This window comes from Coptis chinensis, chromosome 1 (genome assembly GCF_015680905.1).
Source record: "Coptis chinensis isolate HL-2020 chromosome 1, ASM1568090v1, whole genome shotgun sequence".
Lineage (NCBI taxonomy): Eukaryota > Viridiplantae > Streptophyta > Magnoliopsida > Ranunculales > Ranunculaceae > Coptis > Coptis chinensis.
In genome coordinates, this window is record NC_141456.1 from 11,703,533 (window position 1) to 11,720,400 (window position 16,868).

Below are 16,868 nucleotides of genomic sequence, written 5' to 3' on the forward strand. Positions count from 1 at the left end.
ACTTTTTGCATTTAAGGATAAAAATATAATTATTATTATCAAGGCTAATTTCGTAACTCCATTGTCCAAATATATTTTCATTTCTGGTACCAAATACGCACGCCGGGCATTGAGAAAGTAGAAATGTTGAATATATCTAGGGTGATCTTTATATAATAAAAAACAATTGTATGGGGGCGTAGGGCCTCCATCCAGTGGTTATCATTGTCTTTTAGTAAGTTGTGACATGGCGATCCAAGTGTTTTGAGAGTTTGTGTAATTTTGTTAAGTGTAATCAATATTATGGGATCTATCCAAAAATCAACCAAAAGTCAACAATTGCGACTAGGCTTATAAATTGTTGGGCTAGCCAATAAACTGTTATGCCTCCAATTGATTTGGGCTTATAGATAATGGGTAATTGGGATGGCCTTGCGGCTGGACTTATAAATTGAGTTGTTTCGCTGGTCTTGCGACGAATATTTTTTCTAAGATCGCGTAATGCGCTTGCGGCGAATGATGAGTTGTCGGGATAGTCAGCGGCCAGTGCACGCCGAGGTCTCATGCGGGCGTAGGTACCGCATATACCCTAGTACCCAACAAAACACTACCCTACCCAATTTTAAAATAAATAAATAAAATGATTTTAGATACATTTTATTAGGCGTACCCACAATATTTATTGACTAAAACAAGTCATTTACGTACTCTACGTGATTCAGTTGTAGAAGAAAAAGACAGCTTTTTTTTTCTTCTCCAATAACCTCTTATTCTTTTATCTCATCAATAAACATGTAAACATCCACTTTTGATTTGAATCAATCATACCAAAGTAATGATGATGAATACCAACTGAATGAGGATGAAGAAAAAAAATTCAAAATCAAATTTTGATGAATGGGAGAACGCAGAAGACTATTATTATACTTTGGATTACTATAATGAACACATACAAACACCAAACAAAAATGTGAGTTTGCTTGCAATATTAAACAAAGTGCTATTTTTTTGGATGCATACTGAGTATAAGAAACCTAAATCATTAATTTTTTTGATAAACTTTTACTTTGAACAGCCTCATCCTATTAGTAGTGCATCTCCAAATGCATTGTCTTTGTTTCAACTGAATTATGAGTCAGAAAATGAAGAGCAAGAAAGCCCGACAGAAAACTCTAATTTTGTTTGTCCAGATACGACCGACGCATTTACAACTGCAATAGTAAGAACTTGAAGACACTTTTATAAATTTAGTATATCGTTTTTCCGAATAGTGATGTAATACAATATATAACAAAATAATTACAGGTATTTGAAAATCGAAAAGACCTTGTTGATTGATGCAGAGAGGTAGGGAGAGAAATTGGTTTTGTGGTTATCATTGCAAAGTCGGGTAGCGTTGAAAGTGGCCGAAGACCTAAGGTACTTTTAACTTGTGAGAGAGGTGGTGTTTTTAAACCTCAAAAACCAAAGAAGATAGATCGATACAAACTATCCATGAAACTCCCTCGACAGACAGGAACGAAAAAGTGTGAGTGTTCATTTAAGTTGAAGGGTTATCAACTTAATCAAGGGGGATGGGCAGTGGTAATAGTTTTCGGAACTCATAATCACCGTCTTGTTGAAAATCTTACAGGCTATTCTTTTGTGGGAAGGCTAACATGAGATGAAGAAATGATTGTGATCGAGATGTCTGAGGCTGGCGTTAAACCAAGAGAAATTTTGAATGCTTTGAAAAGGAAAGACGGCCTAGAGAATTTGTCAACCCTAAGTACCATCTATAATTTTCGAGCGAAACATTGTCTTACAAAATTGCAAGGGAGATCACAGATGCAACAATTATTGAAGATGTTGGACGATCGCGATTACTATGAGTCTCATAGAGAGAACCTGATTACAGGAGAATGCAAGGATCTTTTTTTTGCTTATTCGAGATCAATTAAGTTGGCCAAGTATTTTCTAGAAGTGTTGATTATTGATTATACCTACAGGACTAATCTTCACAATATGCCATTTATAGAAATTGTTAGGTTTACGTCTACAATGAAGACGTTTGCTATTGCTTTTGCATATTTAGATTCAGAGAAGGAAGATAACTTTGTTTGGGCTTTGGAAATGTTATACAGTGTTTTGGAAGGCAAGGCATCTAGTGTGAAAGTTATTATGACTGAAAGAGACTTGGCATTATTGAATGCTGTGGCGCGTGTATTTTCCATGGCTAAACACCTCCTTTGTCGTTGGCACATTCAGACTAATGTGATTACTAACTGTAAAAAATCTTTTGAAGAAAACAATGAGTTTCAGAAGTTCTACGAAATGATTTGTGATTTATTCAGTTCACCTACTGAAGATGTCTATAATGAAAATTTGGTTGTGTTCAGAAATGAATATGCACATATGACACGTGTGGTACAGTACGTCAAAGAGTTGTTGAACAAGTACAAGGAACAGTTTGTGGCGGCTTGGGTTGACTTAGTGATGCACTTCGGCACTCACACCAACAATATAGTAGAATCCCAACATTCATCTTTGAAGAGAAATTTGTGGAGTTAGTGTGACAATATGTACCAAAATTGGGATGTGATTGATAACCTCCTTGAAAATCAGCTCAATGGTATACAAGCTTCATTTAATATTAGTCGCAACATTATGCGTCATTATAGTTGAGATAAGGAATACAGTAAGATTAGAGGATTTATCTCTAGAGAGGCGATTGATATGTTGTCGAAAGAACTTGTATGTTCAAACAAAGTGGGCATTTATGAAAAAGAATGTGGGTGTGTTTTGAGACGTACTTGTGGTCTTCCATGTGCTCATGAGTTGGTACATATGGTAAAATTTGGTGATGGTTACATACCCTTGAGGTCCATAGATCGTCGTTGACGGCAACTTGATTTTGAGCCAATGGAACTTCCAAGAGGGTCGCTGGACATTTCACCTGAGGTGGAAGAAATTAAGAAGAAGTTCAACTGCTTACCAGAACACCAAAAACTAATGTTGATGAAGAAATGTTTAGAGCTTGCTGATCCAAAGACTACACACATACAAGAGCCTCAAGAAAAACTCAATGTCAAAGGTAGACCATCAATTTCAAAGAAACATGTGAAAATATCAACTCAAGATTAGAATGACACAAGAAGAGAACCATCTGCTTTTGAGTATGCACAGATGTAAGAGGAGAAAAAAGCAAGTGAACAAGTTTCGAAGAAGAGAGGCAGACCACGTAAGAACCAAGGAGAAACGCAAGCAATTGAAAAATTACCTAAAAAAAGAGGCATACCACCTAAGAAGCCAACTCAAACATCTTTGCTAGAAGATTTGAATCCATTGCTTAGCAACTTTATTATTTCATGTGAGGATGTTCTTGGGGATGGACACTGTGGATACAGGTCCATAGCAAGATTATTGAACTATGGTGATGAGACTGGATGGTTTACCGTGAGGAAGAGGTTGTTGGTCGAGTTGATGGAACATGCAGAAGAGTACATTGAATGGTCTGGATTCACCATTTTCGAACACTTAATTCGAAATTTACAATGTACATAGTCAATGACGATGAACCTGACTGAGTGGTTTGAACTTCCTGACATGGGTTGGTTAACTGCTTGTGCTTATAATTGTGTGTTTGTCACCCTAGCGCCAAAGCAAGCGTTAACTTACCTTCGTTTGAGAACTCCACCAGACTTGGAGCATACTCTCATTATCTCAATTGCTCATATAAATAACGACATACATTATGTGTCACTTAGACTTAGTGATGATGCTCCCTTGCCATCAGTTATATCAGGTTACCATAGTCTAGCTTACCCGAGCATTGTTGACTTGTGGATAACAAAGGTTCAAGAAAAACTTGCCGACTGGGATAGGAAGGTAAATAAAATTAAAAAAATTATATGCTGGACTTGGGTGGAAGCATTTTTTGTTCTTGATTTGAGTTTGTTAAATTATGTCTATTGTAATGACCAGGCTTGTTGAATTAATTTTAGTAAGATGTTAAGCAGGTTGTACAGGAGCAAACTAAAAAAAAACACACAAGCACAATGTTTCGACCCCCACCTACGTGGCAAACATCCATTAGTAGGGGTTTCCACTTTATTCGTTTAATCGACAGGGCTAAAGCCCAATTCGCAATATCATGGATCAATGTACAGGCCCATTAACTCATGTGTCTAAAGGCTGAACCTTAGCCACATGGCTTGCCACTTATGTACATTAATTTATGTCTAGATTCGTTTTCTTATCAATGAGATAATTATCAATTAAGAGTTATGTTCAATTACGATTACTTGAGCTACAAGAAATCTCTACTCTACACATATAAATACAAAACTATTTTTCATAAAGAACTACGTTCTTGAGACTTGATCCCACCGATAATTTGGGTGCGTAGGGCAACCGCAGAAGGTCTGATCTCATCATTCCCCCGATCACCATCATTTTTCTAATTACTTTTCTACGTTCTTCGTCTTTTCATCAACACTTGGTGTTTTGATCATATTTGGTCGAAACATAATTGGCGCCGTCTGCGGTTCTTATACTACACCCTCGATCACGTTATGCGAAAGTTATGACGCATACTTGAAGAACTCAAGGTCCCGATGTGATTACTGACGATCATCACGAACATGATGGTCAAGGACAACTTGGCGCCGACAAAATAATACCTTCTAATAATCATCGTTCCACCAATGCGCCAAATTATTCAAATACGAGGTTATTGCCTCGGCGATTCTCCAGTATCTGATGTGGATAATGTAAGTCATATGTCTCGAGAATCACTTCTTCAAAAGTTAAAGATCGCCCGCGCAAACGTAATAATTACTACAGGCGCCATCTTAAACGACCCGCTCCACTCCGCGATGATATTGTATCATCACACCTGGCGTCACACACGCCAACGACATAATAGTGTGTGGGATCGTTTAAGTGGTGAGGATGAGATTCGCGATATTCGCAACAACCATCAACGTGTTAAGAGTAATGGGCGATTTATTCCCGACCTCCGCCGAAATCTCCACCCACTTGGTCACGCTCTCGGTAGGCAAGGTAATCGCTAATAATCGTCCGGATCGCACCCACGGTCCTACAAATTATCGGCAAGTCCCGAGGAATTCGAGTGGCGAACAGAATAATGATCGCACTCATGATCGGAACCATCAGTATGGTGAAACACTTCAGCAACGCGGTTCTTATCATTCCGAACATTATCGTACTGAAAGCCAACGTACCATCCACAATCATCTCGACACGGAAACGATGAATCTTCGTCGTTTTCTTCTCGTTCTGTTCGCTCCCATAGGCGTCATCGTGACTATGATTACAATCCAACAGATACGGATCTAATGACTCCTCAACGTGTCAGAGAAATGATTAAAAAAGCTCTTCTGGATAGCGATCCTTTTGAATCGACACTAGAAAATCTGGCAGTTGAAGATGGTATTTTGAACAAATTTTCTCTCGCCGTCTAGAGGGCTACTCATAACAAAGACTTCAAACAACCAGAGTTTGATCAATATGATGATGTCGAGGGTTGCCCTATGCTTCATGTGATTAATTTCACAAACAAACTGGTTTTATCGGGAGGTGATGATGCTTTAAAATTCAAACTTTTCCCTTCTACATTAAAAGGGGAAGCGTTGGTATGGTTTAGCGAATTACCTCCACACTCTATTCGTCGGTTCAAGGACTTAACCGAAAAGTTTTCAAAACGTTTTCATCATAATCTAAAATGTCCAAATGGAGTCCGAATTCTTTTCAACATCAAGCAACAACGTGATGAAACTCTCCATAGTTTTATCGCCGCTTCGTTTAAGCTAAAGCAAACTGAGATTTCTGAACAATCCGATCTAATGGTGGTTTACGCTTTTAAAGAAGCTATCTTGTTTGATAAAAATGGGTTATACAACTCTCTTGTTCGGGATATTCCATCTTCTCGACATACATTATACCAGCGAGTTCAACAATTTATCAATGTTGAGGGGCGACCGCGGTACCGAACTTCTCGTGACAAAGATAATAAAGGAAAGGATTTTAATGATCAATGAAATAAACGAAGAATCCGACTTTTGATCAACAAAGAACCCGGTCGAAGCCTCAGAGGTATAAGAAAGAAGACTCCACGAATAGGACCGAAAGCCTTTTACTCGATTTTGAATTAACTTCGCTTAATACCAAATATCGCGGTAGTTTACGACAAAATCAAGGATAAGAGTCCGCTTCAATCCGTCGTTTCCTTTCTTGTGACGACACTAAAAACAACTCGCGATAAATCGTTATGGTGCAAATTTCATAATGATTATGGTCATGAGAGACGGAGAATTGTCGGTCTTTGGGGGAAGAATTGAAAAGCTTGTGCGGAATGGGAAACTTGATCAATATGTGCGTAAGAAAGTAACAACTCAAGCTTTAACTATCAATCGATCACAATGTCATTAAGGTTGGACATGCCATCATTGATTCATTGTCAATACTCGGTGGAAAAATGCTGGAAATCGCTTCTAAAGTCAAATATCTGTCTAATTTTTCACGAAGTTAATCGGGATCAATTTAGGTGGAAGGTTTTGCATGGAGACTATTGAAGATGAACCATTATGTTTCACGACCAAGATCTAATGGGCGTGCATGTTCCTCATTATGATCTTTGTCGTGATAATCTGCGTTATATCAACTGTATCTTGCTGCTGAAACGCGATAATGATCGACAACTGGTAGTTCAAATTAAGCGTCATGTTTTCCGGTATTATCGCGATATTCCTTTTATTGATAACTTGGTCACTCCTGAAAATGCGCCTATCGTTGGTTTTGATGGTACCGCTACTCATTGCGATGGAAAGGTGTCTCTCCCGGTCACTCTTATGCAGAAGGAAGTCAATATTGATTTCCTATTGATGGATTGTAAATCCCCTTACAATGTCATCCTTGATCGCGATTGGATTCATTATATGGAAGTTGTCGTCTCAACATATCACATATTTACATGATCACATCTTGCCTCTCGATCATAAAGTGGGTGATTGTGTCAAACGCGATGCTTGGAAATATTGTCTCTTATCGACTTCGAACGGTCTGTTGCAACTTTATCGCAAAGGCACAAGTCTTAACCCTATGCTTCGTTGTCTCAGCAGAGCTGAAGGTTTGCTCGTCCTGGCGGAAATTCATTCAGGCCTATGTGGGAACCACTCCCGGGGGCGAAGTCTCGCTCACATAGCAATGACCCAATGGTATTGGTGGCCATACATGCCAAAGGATGTTAAGCATTTGTCCGAGAAGTGTGTGCCTTGTCAAACACATGATATATGATATGGGTCAACTTCCCATGACGAAGCGTCATCCAATCCATAAACCTTGGTCATTTGCGAAATGGGGCTTTGACATTATTGGTTTATTTCCGACAGCTCCTGACAGTGTTCGTTTCTTGCTCGTCGCAACAAATTATTTTACTAAGTGAGCGGACAAAATTAACAAGTTGGACAAAAAACCGGACAAAAATTTGTTAGTCTGTTTCCAGTTCAATAGTTTATTTTCTGTTATCATCTTTGCACTTTTCAAGATTTGGTAATCAATAAAGTCTTTATTTCACTTCAGTTATAATGGTATAATTTTGTTTCCATCGCAATATTATTATCGCTACGGACAAAATCTGACGAAGTTACCGCGTTTAGCTTCGTCAGTCTAAGTTTGAACGTTTTTACACTCGCTTAGTTCGTTACTATCTCTACGACAAAATCTGACGAAGTTACCGCGTTTAGCTTCGTCAATCTAAGTTTGAACGCTTTTACGCTCGCTTAGTTTGTTACTATCTCTACGACAAAATCTGACAAAATTACCGCGTTTAGCTTCGTCACTCTAAGTTTGAACGCTTTTATGCTCTCTTAGTTCGTTACTATCGCTACAACAAAATCTGACGACGTTGCCACGTTTAGCTTCGTCAGTCTAAGTTTGAACGCTTTTACGCTCGCTTAGTTCGTTACTATCTCTACGACAAAATCTGACGAAGTTACCGCGTTTAGCTTCGTCAGTCTAAGTTTGAACGCTTTTACGCTCGCTTAGTTTGTTACTATCTCTACGACAAAATCTGACAAAGTTACCGCGTTTAGCTTCGTCAGTCTAAGTTTGAACACTTTTACGCTCGCTTAGTTCGTTACTATCGCTACAACAAAATCTGACGACGTTACCACGTTTAGCTTCGTCAGTTTAAGTTTGAATGCTTTTACGTTCGTTTAGTTCGTTACTATCTCTACGACAAAATCTGACGAAGTTACCGCGTTTAGCTTCGTCAGTCTAAGTTTGAACGCTTTTATGCTCGCTTAGTTCGTTACTATCTCTACGACAAAATCTGACGAAATTACCACGTATAATTTCGTCAGTCTAAGTTGAACGCTGTTACGCTCGTTTAGTCGTTACTATCGCTACAACAAAATCTGACGAAATTACCACGCGTTTAATTTCGTCGAGTCCTAAGATGAAAACATTTATTACGCCAAACGATCGTTACTATCGCTACAATAAAATCTAACGAAATTACCACGTTTCATTTTAGTGGGTCTAAGTTGAGCATTTGTTCACGGCTTGCTTAGTCGTTACTATCGTTACAACAAAATCGTGAAATTACCACGTTTAATTTAAATCGGTCTAAGTTGAACGTTTATTTCGCTTTAGTCGTTACTATTGCTATAATAAAATCGGACGAAATTACCACGTTTAATTTACAATCTAAGATGAACAATTTGCGGCTCGCTTAGTCGTTACTATCGTTCACGACAAAAATCGACAAAATTACCACGTTTAATTTCGTCGAGTCCTAAGTTGAAACCGTTATTCGCCGCTTATTATCGCTATATATTACGACAAAATCGGAAATTACCACGTTTAATTTCGTTAGTCTAAGTTGAACGCTTTTTACGCTCGCTTAGTCGTTACTATCGTTACGATAAAATCTGACGAAATTACGACGTTTAATTTTGTCAGTCTAAGTTGAACGCTGTTACGCTCGCTTAGTCGTTAGTATTGCTACGACAAAAACTGATGAAACTACCACGTTTAATTTCGTCAATCTAAGTTAAACGCTTTTACGCTCACTTAGTCGTTACTATCGTTACGATAAAATCTTACGAAGTTACCGTGTTTAATTTCGTCTGTCTAAGTTTGAACATTTTTTACGCTCGCTTAGTCGGTTACTCGCGCTATGACGACATCTGACGAAGTTATCCTGTTTCGTTTCGTCAGTTTTGCGTCGGAACATTTTTTCACTCGCTTAATCTAATTTTGCAAAGTTAAAGTTAGCATTGGGGGTGTTTCATTCTATTTCATTTCAACTACATAAATCAACAACATTGTCAGTTTTCCGTAGGTATGTTATCTGTCATAACAACAACATTCAATAGCAAACCCATACTTTATTTTTATTTATTTTTCATCAAAAGAAGTTTTAGCTCTATGGTATTACATTCACACAATTACCTAATCAATTGTCTCTGTCAATTATTTTACGGTCGCTCGATTAAATCTTCGTTTCTTCTTCGAAATCTACATTCGCTTCACTTAGCACTTTCGGTTAACTATCTTCCGCATTCATTATTTTCTAAGGCATTGCGCCGCTCTTTCTTAACGAAACATTTCGTCAGCTTCATTATTTTTTCTAAGGCATTGGGCCGATATTTCTGAGAGACACTTTTCGTCGATTTTTCTGAGCAAAAATTTTCTCCGACTTCTTTATTTCTTCTACGGCATTGCGGCGCGATCACCTTGAGCAAAACCTTTCTTCAGCTTCTTTATGTTTTCTAAGGCATTGAGATCTTTCCACTCGAAATTTTTCGTCAATATCTTTTGCTCGTAATTCCTCCATTTCAACCTGCGACAAAAATACAAATTTTTTCGTTAGGTTTTCAGACTTAACCAAAATTTTACGATAACTGATATAAAAAAGAAAAAAAATTAAAAAATTAAAAAATTAAAAAATTAAAAAGAAAAAGAAAAAGAAAAAAATAACAACAAGGCATATAACGAGGAAGGTAGAAACGTACCGTAAACATCAATATCCAAGATGGGTTGAACAGTGCTTGTTTGATAGAAGCGGAATACAATTGAGAAGAAAGAGTTTGGGTATTCCCCTGGTAGCCCGACCACTTCACAAGCAGGCAGGGAAGTCACCTTCTTATCATCCGGCCTCTCCTCCGAGTTATCCTTATTTCTTACCATTTGGTTTCTTCGAGTCAGCGAGATAAATCTAGCTCATACCACCCGAGCTCCCCACCTAGACATGTTGAATCTTCAGGGGACAAGGGGTGTTTAGTGATATCTCCTACTCCCGCAGGCTTGATGAGTGAGATGTCAAAACGAGATATATGAGAAGAGCTGATGGTGAGAGAACGTACCTGATTGAGACGGAACACAGCGTTCTAGAGTGGCAATAATACGAAAGAGGACGAGTTTTCTGCGATTTCAAAACTTTTCTTAACCACAACGGTTTTGATAAGCGCCAGCACTTATATAGGGTCGAGCTGTTTTTCAGTTCTGGTGGGATTCTTTTCTAATCCAACTTCATCCCTAATCTCAATTCTTATCTTCTCCACATTCTTATCTCATCCGAACACTTTGAATCCGATTAGTAGTTAACTTCCTTTGATTACTATTATTACTATATTGCCCCTACGTTTATTTTCAACAGTCTAATCCTAGTATCGCTATTCCGGTGGTACGCATCGTCGAAATCAACTTTCGTATTGTTACATAATACGTTCGGCACAGTTTTCAGCAATCAATTTCGTTCGAAAAAGTTTTCTATGCATTTTTCAGCCATTTTTTAACTACAATGCATCCCGTATACATTAGTTTGACATTATTTCATTTCCGATAATTCACGAATTTTTTTTCAACAGTCAATTTTCCAATTATTTCTTTTCGCACGACACTTCGTTATACATTCCACTCATTTTTCTTTCTTCTTTGCCATATGAACTTTGTTCGCATGCCAAAGAGGGGGCGATGTTTCGACCACCACCTACGTGGCGAATGTCCATTGGTAGGAATCTCCACTTTATTCGTTTAATCGACAGGGCTAAAGCCCAATTCGCAATATCGGGGATCAAAGTACAGGCCCATTAACTCATGTGTATAAAGGCTGAACTTTAGCTACATGGCTTGCCACTAATGTACGTTGATTTATGTCCAGATTCGTTTCTTATCAAAGAGATAATTATCAGTTGAGATTTATATTCTATCACAATTACTCAAGCTACAAGAATACTTGAGCTACAAGGATTCTCTACTCTACCTATATAAATACCAAACTATTTTTCATATAGAACTACGTTCTTGAGACTTGATCCCACTGATAATTTGGGTACGTAGGCAACCGCAAGGTACAGTCTCATCATTCCCCCGATCACCATCATTTTTCTAATTACTTTTCTACGTTCTTCGTCTTTTCATCAACACTTGGTGTTTTGATCATATTTGGTCGAAACTTTCGACCCCCACCTACGTGGCGAACGTCCATTGGTAGGAATCTCCACTTTATTCGTTTAATCGACAGGGCTAAAGCCCAATTCGCAATATCGGGGATCAAAGTACAGGCCCATTAACTCATGTGTCTAAAGGCTGAACTTTAGCCATATGGCTTGCCACTAATGTACATTGATTTATGTCCAGATTCGTTTCTTATCAAAGAGATAATTATCAGTTGAGATTTATATTCTATCACAATTACTCAAGCTACAAGAATACTTGAGCTACAAGGATTCTCTACTCTACCTATATAAATACCAAACTATTTTTCATACAGAACTACGTTCTTGAGACTTGATCCCACTGATAATTTGGGTACGTAGGCAACCGCAAGGTACAGTCTCATCATTCCCCCGATCACCATCATTTTTCTAATTACTTTTCTACGTTCTTCGTCTTTTCATCAACACTTGGTGTTTTGATCATATTTGGTCGAAACATAATTGGCGCCGTCTGTGGGGACTATGTGAACACCACTCCCGGGGGCGAAGTCTCGCTCACATAGCAATGACCCAATGGTATTGGTGGCCATACATGCCAAAGGATGTTAAGCGATTGTCCGAGAAGTGTGTGCCTTGTCAAACACATGATATATGATATGGGTCAACTTCCCGCGACGAAGCGTCATCCAATCCATAAACCTTGGTCATTTGCGAAATGGGGCCTTGACATTGTTGGTTTATTTCCGGCCGAAGCCCGGCGGTGTTAGTTTAAACTCGTCGCAACAAATTATTTTACTAAATAAGTGGACAAAATTAACAAGTTGAACGAAAAACCTGAGTTCTAATGTTATAATTTTGTTTCCATCGCAACATTACTATCGCTACGATAAAATCTGACGAAATTACCACGTTTAATTTCGTCAGTCTAAGTTGAACGCTTTTACGCTCGCTTAGTCGCTACTATCGCTACAACAAAATCTGACGAAATTACCACGTTTAATTTCATCAGTCTAAGTTGAACGCTTCTACGCTCACTTGGTCGTTACTATCGCTACAACAAAATCTGACGAAATTACCACGTTTGGTAATTTCGTCAGTCTAAGTTGAACGCTTTTACGCTCGCTTAGTCGTTACTATCGCTACGACAAAATCTGACGAAATTATCACGTTTAATTTTGTCAGTCTAAGTTAAACGCTTTTACGCTCGCTTAGTCGTTACTATCACTACAACAAAATCTTACGAAATTATCACGTTTAATTTCGTCAATCTAAGTTGAACGCTTTTACGCTCGCTTAGTCGTTACTATCGCTACGATAAAATCTGACGAAATTACCACGTTTAATTTTCGTCTGTTGAACGCTTTTACGCTCACTTAGTCGTTACTATCGCTATAACAAAATCGGCGAAATTACCACGCGTTTAATTTCGTGGGTCCTAAGTTGAAACGCTTTACGCCGCTTAGTCATTACTATCGCTACGACAAAATCGATGAAATTACCACGTTTAATTTTGTCGATCCTAAGTTGAACGCTTTTACGCCGGCTTAGTCGTTACTATCACTACAACAAAATCGGCGAAAATTACCACGTTTAATTTAAATCGATCCTAAGATGAACGCTTTTACGCCGCTAGTCGTTACTATCACTACAACAAAATCTGGCGAAATTACCACGTTTAATTTCGTCAGTCTAAGTTGAACGCTTTTACGCTCACTTAGTCGTTACTATCGCTACGACAAAATCTGACGAAATTATCACGTTTAATTTCGTTAGTTTAAGTTGAACGCTTTTACGCTCGCTTAGTCGTTACTATCACTACAACAAAATCTGACGAAATTATCACGTTTAATTTCGTCAGTCTAAGTTGAACGCTTTTACGCTCGCTTAATCGTTACTATTATTACGACAAAATCTGACGAACTTACCACATTTAATTTCGTCAGTCTAAATTGAACGATTTTACGCTCGCTTAGTCGGTTACTCGCGCTATGTCAACATCTGATGAAGTTACCTCGTTTCGTTTCGTCAGTTCTGCGTCGGAGCATTTTTTCGCTCAATCTAATTCTGCAAACTTAAAGTTAGCATTGGGGGCGTTTCATTCTATTTCATGTCATCTATATAAATCAACAACATTGTCAGTTTTCTGCAGGTATGTTATCTGTCACAACAACAATATTCAATAGCAAACCCATACTTTAGTTTTATTTTCATCACAAGAATTTTTAGTTCTATGATATTACATTCACACAATCACATAATCATTGGTTTGGGAAAAGCCAATGGTTCTTTATCAGTTTTTGCTTATGCAACTCGTACAACTCTTTCCGTTTCAAGCGAAACTATATGCCAGCTTAATTATTTTTTCTAAGGCATTGTTCCGATTTTTCTACGAAAAAATTTCCGAGCAAACAATTTCAACAACTTCATGCCGATTTTTCTGAGCGAATCTTTCCGAGTTAAACTTTCTGACAACGCCATTATTTTTATTAAGACATTGAGCCGATCTTTCTCAACGAAACTTCTTTCAGCTTCTTTCATTCTTCTACGACATTAATTGACACCTTGTTACGCAAAACTTTTCTCCGTCGACTCTTTCTGAATATATTTTGCTCGTACTACCGCCGTTTCTCCGTGCGGCAAAAAATTCGCATTACGTTAAGTTTCTGAGCGGATTGAAAATTATCTTCACCTTATTTATTTTTTACAAGGCATTGAGATCATGCGGAGCGAAACTTTTCTTCGCGGTATTTTCGTGAATTTCTATCTCTCGTCGTACCGCCGTTTCTACCTGCGACAACAAGAATAAACTTTTCGTCAGTCTTTCAGACTTAACCAAAATTTTACGATAACTGATAAAAAAAATACTAACATATCTGTTTCCGACACCGCTTTGTTATATTCTCCGAACTTTTCTCCGTTTTCTTCGTCTTCTTCGACAGGCCAAATTTAATTTTTATTGAAACTCAATAATTTAAGCTTAATATCCTAGCCGATCCAATTTGAAGCTGCTCGATCCTGAGCTAGATTATGCCGTGGCCTCGTATATTCGTTATATCTGTCACCTTCTTTCCACCTCACTAAGTCTACAATCGTCAACGCATCTTCTTCTTCTCATTATATTTCGCCCGTATAGTACGATCATTTCTACCTGCAAAAAAAAAAAAAAAAAAAGATCAAGACAACATGTACGGTGTCCTTGTCCTTCCCTTCTGGCCGCAGACCGTATCGTGTGTGATTGAAACAAGTTTTTGAGTGCGACGCAGGTACAGTGCACTTCTTCTGCTGGCGCTTGTACCGTATCATGTTTGTTCCAACAGTTTTCAAAAAGGGCGCCATCTCTCGCCACCACAGCGTTTCCTCCACCGCGTTTCGTGTTTTTGCACGTAGTCTGATGTTAAGTGATGGTGTTTTTGCACGTGTTTAGAAAGCATGTGTGGTCTGAGAATTTGAGCACTTGCTATGCATTTTGACATTGAATTGCTTCATATTCCAAACTTCTACACTGACATCAACCTCAACAATCATGGCTGACATCAACCTTTTTGACTTCAGACTATGAAAGTTCGCTCTACCTTCGTGAGGATTGCAAAGGTTGCACTGGAAGTCTTTTTGATAATCCATAACAATCTCATCTCAATCCCCTAATTCATCTTCTTCCTCATACGCTCCATATCTACATTTATTTAACTGGCTGGGCGAGGCAATCTTGTATTGTGTGTTGATTCGAAAAACGCTCGGAAGCGCGGCTTCTCCTTGACCAGCTCCAGCCTATTTGCTTAAGATAGACTTCCATATAGACGGCCCTCTCCTAAGGTCAAGTGGTTCCCCTCCTCATCAGTGAGACGGTTTCTTTGTTGGGACCAATCACAACGAATGAAAATCAAGTCATTTAAAACTTGACTTTGACTGATCGAAATTGATAGAGGCAAAGTCAAGATTTTCTGAGTGCTCCGTGTACCGTAAGCGCTTCATGAAACCTGTTATACAGGACTAAAAAAAAAAAAAAAAAAAGTGATGAATGGAGATTTTTTATTTTTTAGACTTTACCTCAAAGATGAAAAGTTGTGATTTTCGTTGGTTTAAAAACGATTCTCTCTCCTGAAAACCTGTTCAAAGCGAAGTTTATTTTGCTGTCTTTCAAAGTTTCGCTATCTGGTGTTCTAAATATAGAACGAGTCCTCAACTTCCCGACTAGTCCACGGAAGGATACAGATTTATGACTTACTTTCTCAAATCAGTCCAAAACATGTTAAGAGATATAAAAGAGTCTAATTGGCGCAATATCAATCGATCAGATTGTTCTACTAACCATTTCTTTTTCGTTGTCTCTGCATAAACGCCACCGATTCGAAACTTGATTCTTCATCGCATGCTGCCTTGCCTTGCCTTGCCACGCCATATCGCTCACCCTTGTATATCTTTATCTACTTAGTTTTTTCCGTCTATTGTTTTGCATATGGAGTTTAGCCGGCACTTACATAATATTTTTTAGATCTAGTTTTATATTGTTGGTTGATGGTTGGGTTGCTGGTTGGATTCTTATATGCTATATGCCACCCATAGTTCATTATTCCGAACGAAACTTTGGAATTTCCAAAATTTCGGTTTTTTAAAAAACCAAAATTCCAAATATAGAGTCGAAATATCTGAAATTCTGAATGTGATAGGGGTCGAAATTTAATAAATTTCGGTTTTTAGATTTGTCGGAATTCCGAAATTCCGAACTATGAATAAAAAGTGTCATGATTTGTAACAGAAAAAAGCACATATAAGTGCTTCCTCCGTCACCCAAGTTATATTGTAACGGGTAACAAAATATCACGAGGAATAATCCCTTCGACTACTCGACCAACAGGATAGCACAAATTTGGGGTTTGCATGCATTGGACCTCCTCAACTTCCTTAACGTCAAGAATGACCTGATGTATAGGCTCAAGCTTCATAATCAAAACCTGTATATCCTTTTCCTTCCACAATGCCTGTATCATAACCCGTTGGTATGTGTCCCATACTCCCATAAACTACCTAGCCTTAGTGAAGAGAGGACGCATAGAAACTGTATTTACCCAGGCTTACAAAATGTTATGAGAAGGGGTTCATGGCTTCTGAAAGAAGACTATTCATATCTCCCAAACAATAGCTGATACCTAGCAAGTACCAAGCAGATTATCTACATTGTCTTCAATGTCCATCGATCTCCTTTTCAAGTAATCAAGTTTACAATCACTTAAATTCTCTTAAGATAGGCAGCCCGACAAAAGAAAGCAAACCTAATACGAACAGTTCTGCACACAATCTTGTTGGATGTAATTATGCAATACCCTTCTTTGGGTCAAAGAACCACCCTAGAATGTTGCTTTCCCAACTCTTAGCAGAAAAGATTCCACCATGAATACTTCTTGTGGTCCCATATCCAGTACCATTCTTCACGTTCATCGAAGATAG

At 38.3% G+C, this 16,868-nt stretch overlaps 1 protein-coding gene and 1 long non-coding RNA gene across 2 annotated transcripts; one reads left to right on the forward strand and one right to left on the reverse strand.

Moving 5' to 3' along the window:
• Nucleotides 1-1,665: 1,665 nt before the first annotated feature.
• LOC147522141 (protein FAR1-RELATED SEQUENCE 7-like) lies at nucleotides 1,666-2,529 on the forward strand. The gene has a single exon (XM_086567231.1). It carries the CDS (start codon nucleotides 1,666-1,668, stop codon nucleotides 2,527-2,529), a length of 864 nt encoding a protein of 287 aa, XP_086423357.1.
• An 11,069-nt stretch (nucleotides 2,530-13,598) lies between these two features.
• On the reverse strand, nucleotides 13,599-15,925 carry LOC147522142 (uncharacterized). Its single transcript, XR_015194996.1, has 3 exons — nucleotides 15,733-15,925; nucleotides 14,293-14,571; nucleotides 13,599-14,211 (listed from the first exon to the last, which is right to left on the reverse strand). It is a non-coding gene; the product is annotated as an uncharacterized LOC147522142 (long non-coding RNA).
• Between the last annotated feature and the right edge of the window lie 943 nt (nucleotides 15,926-16,868).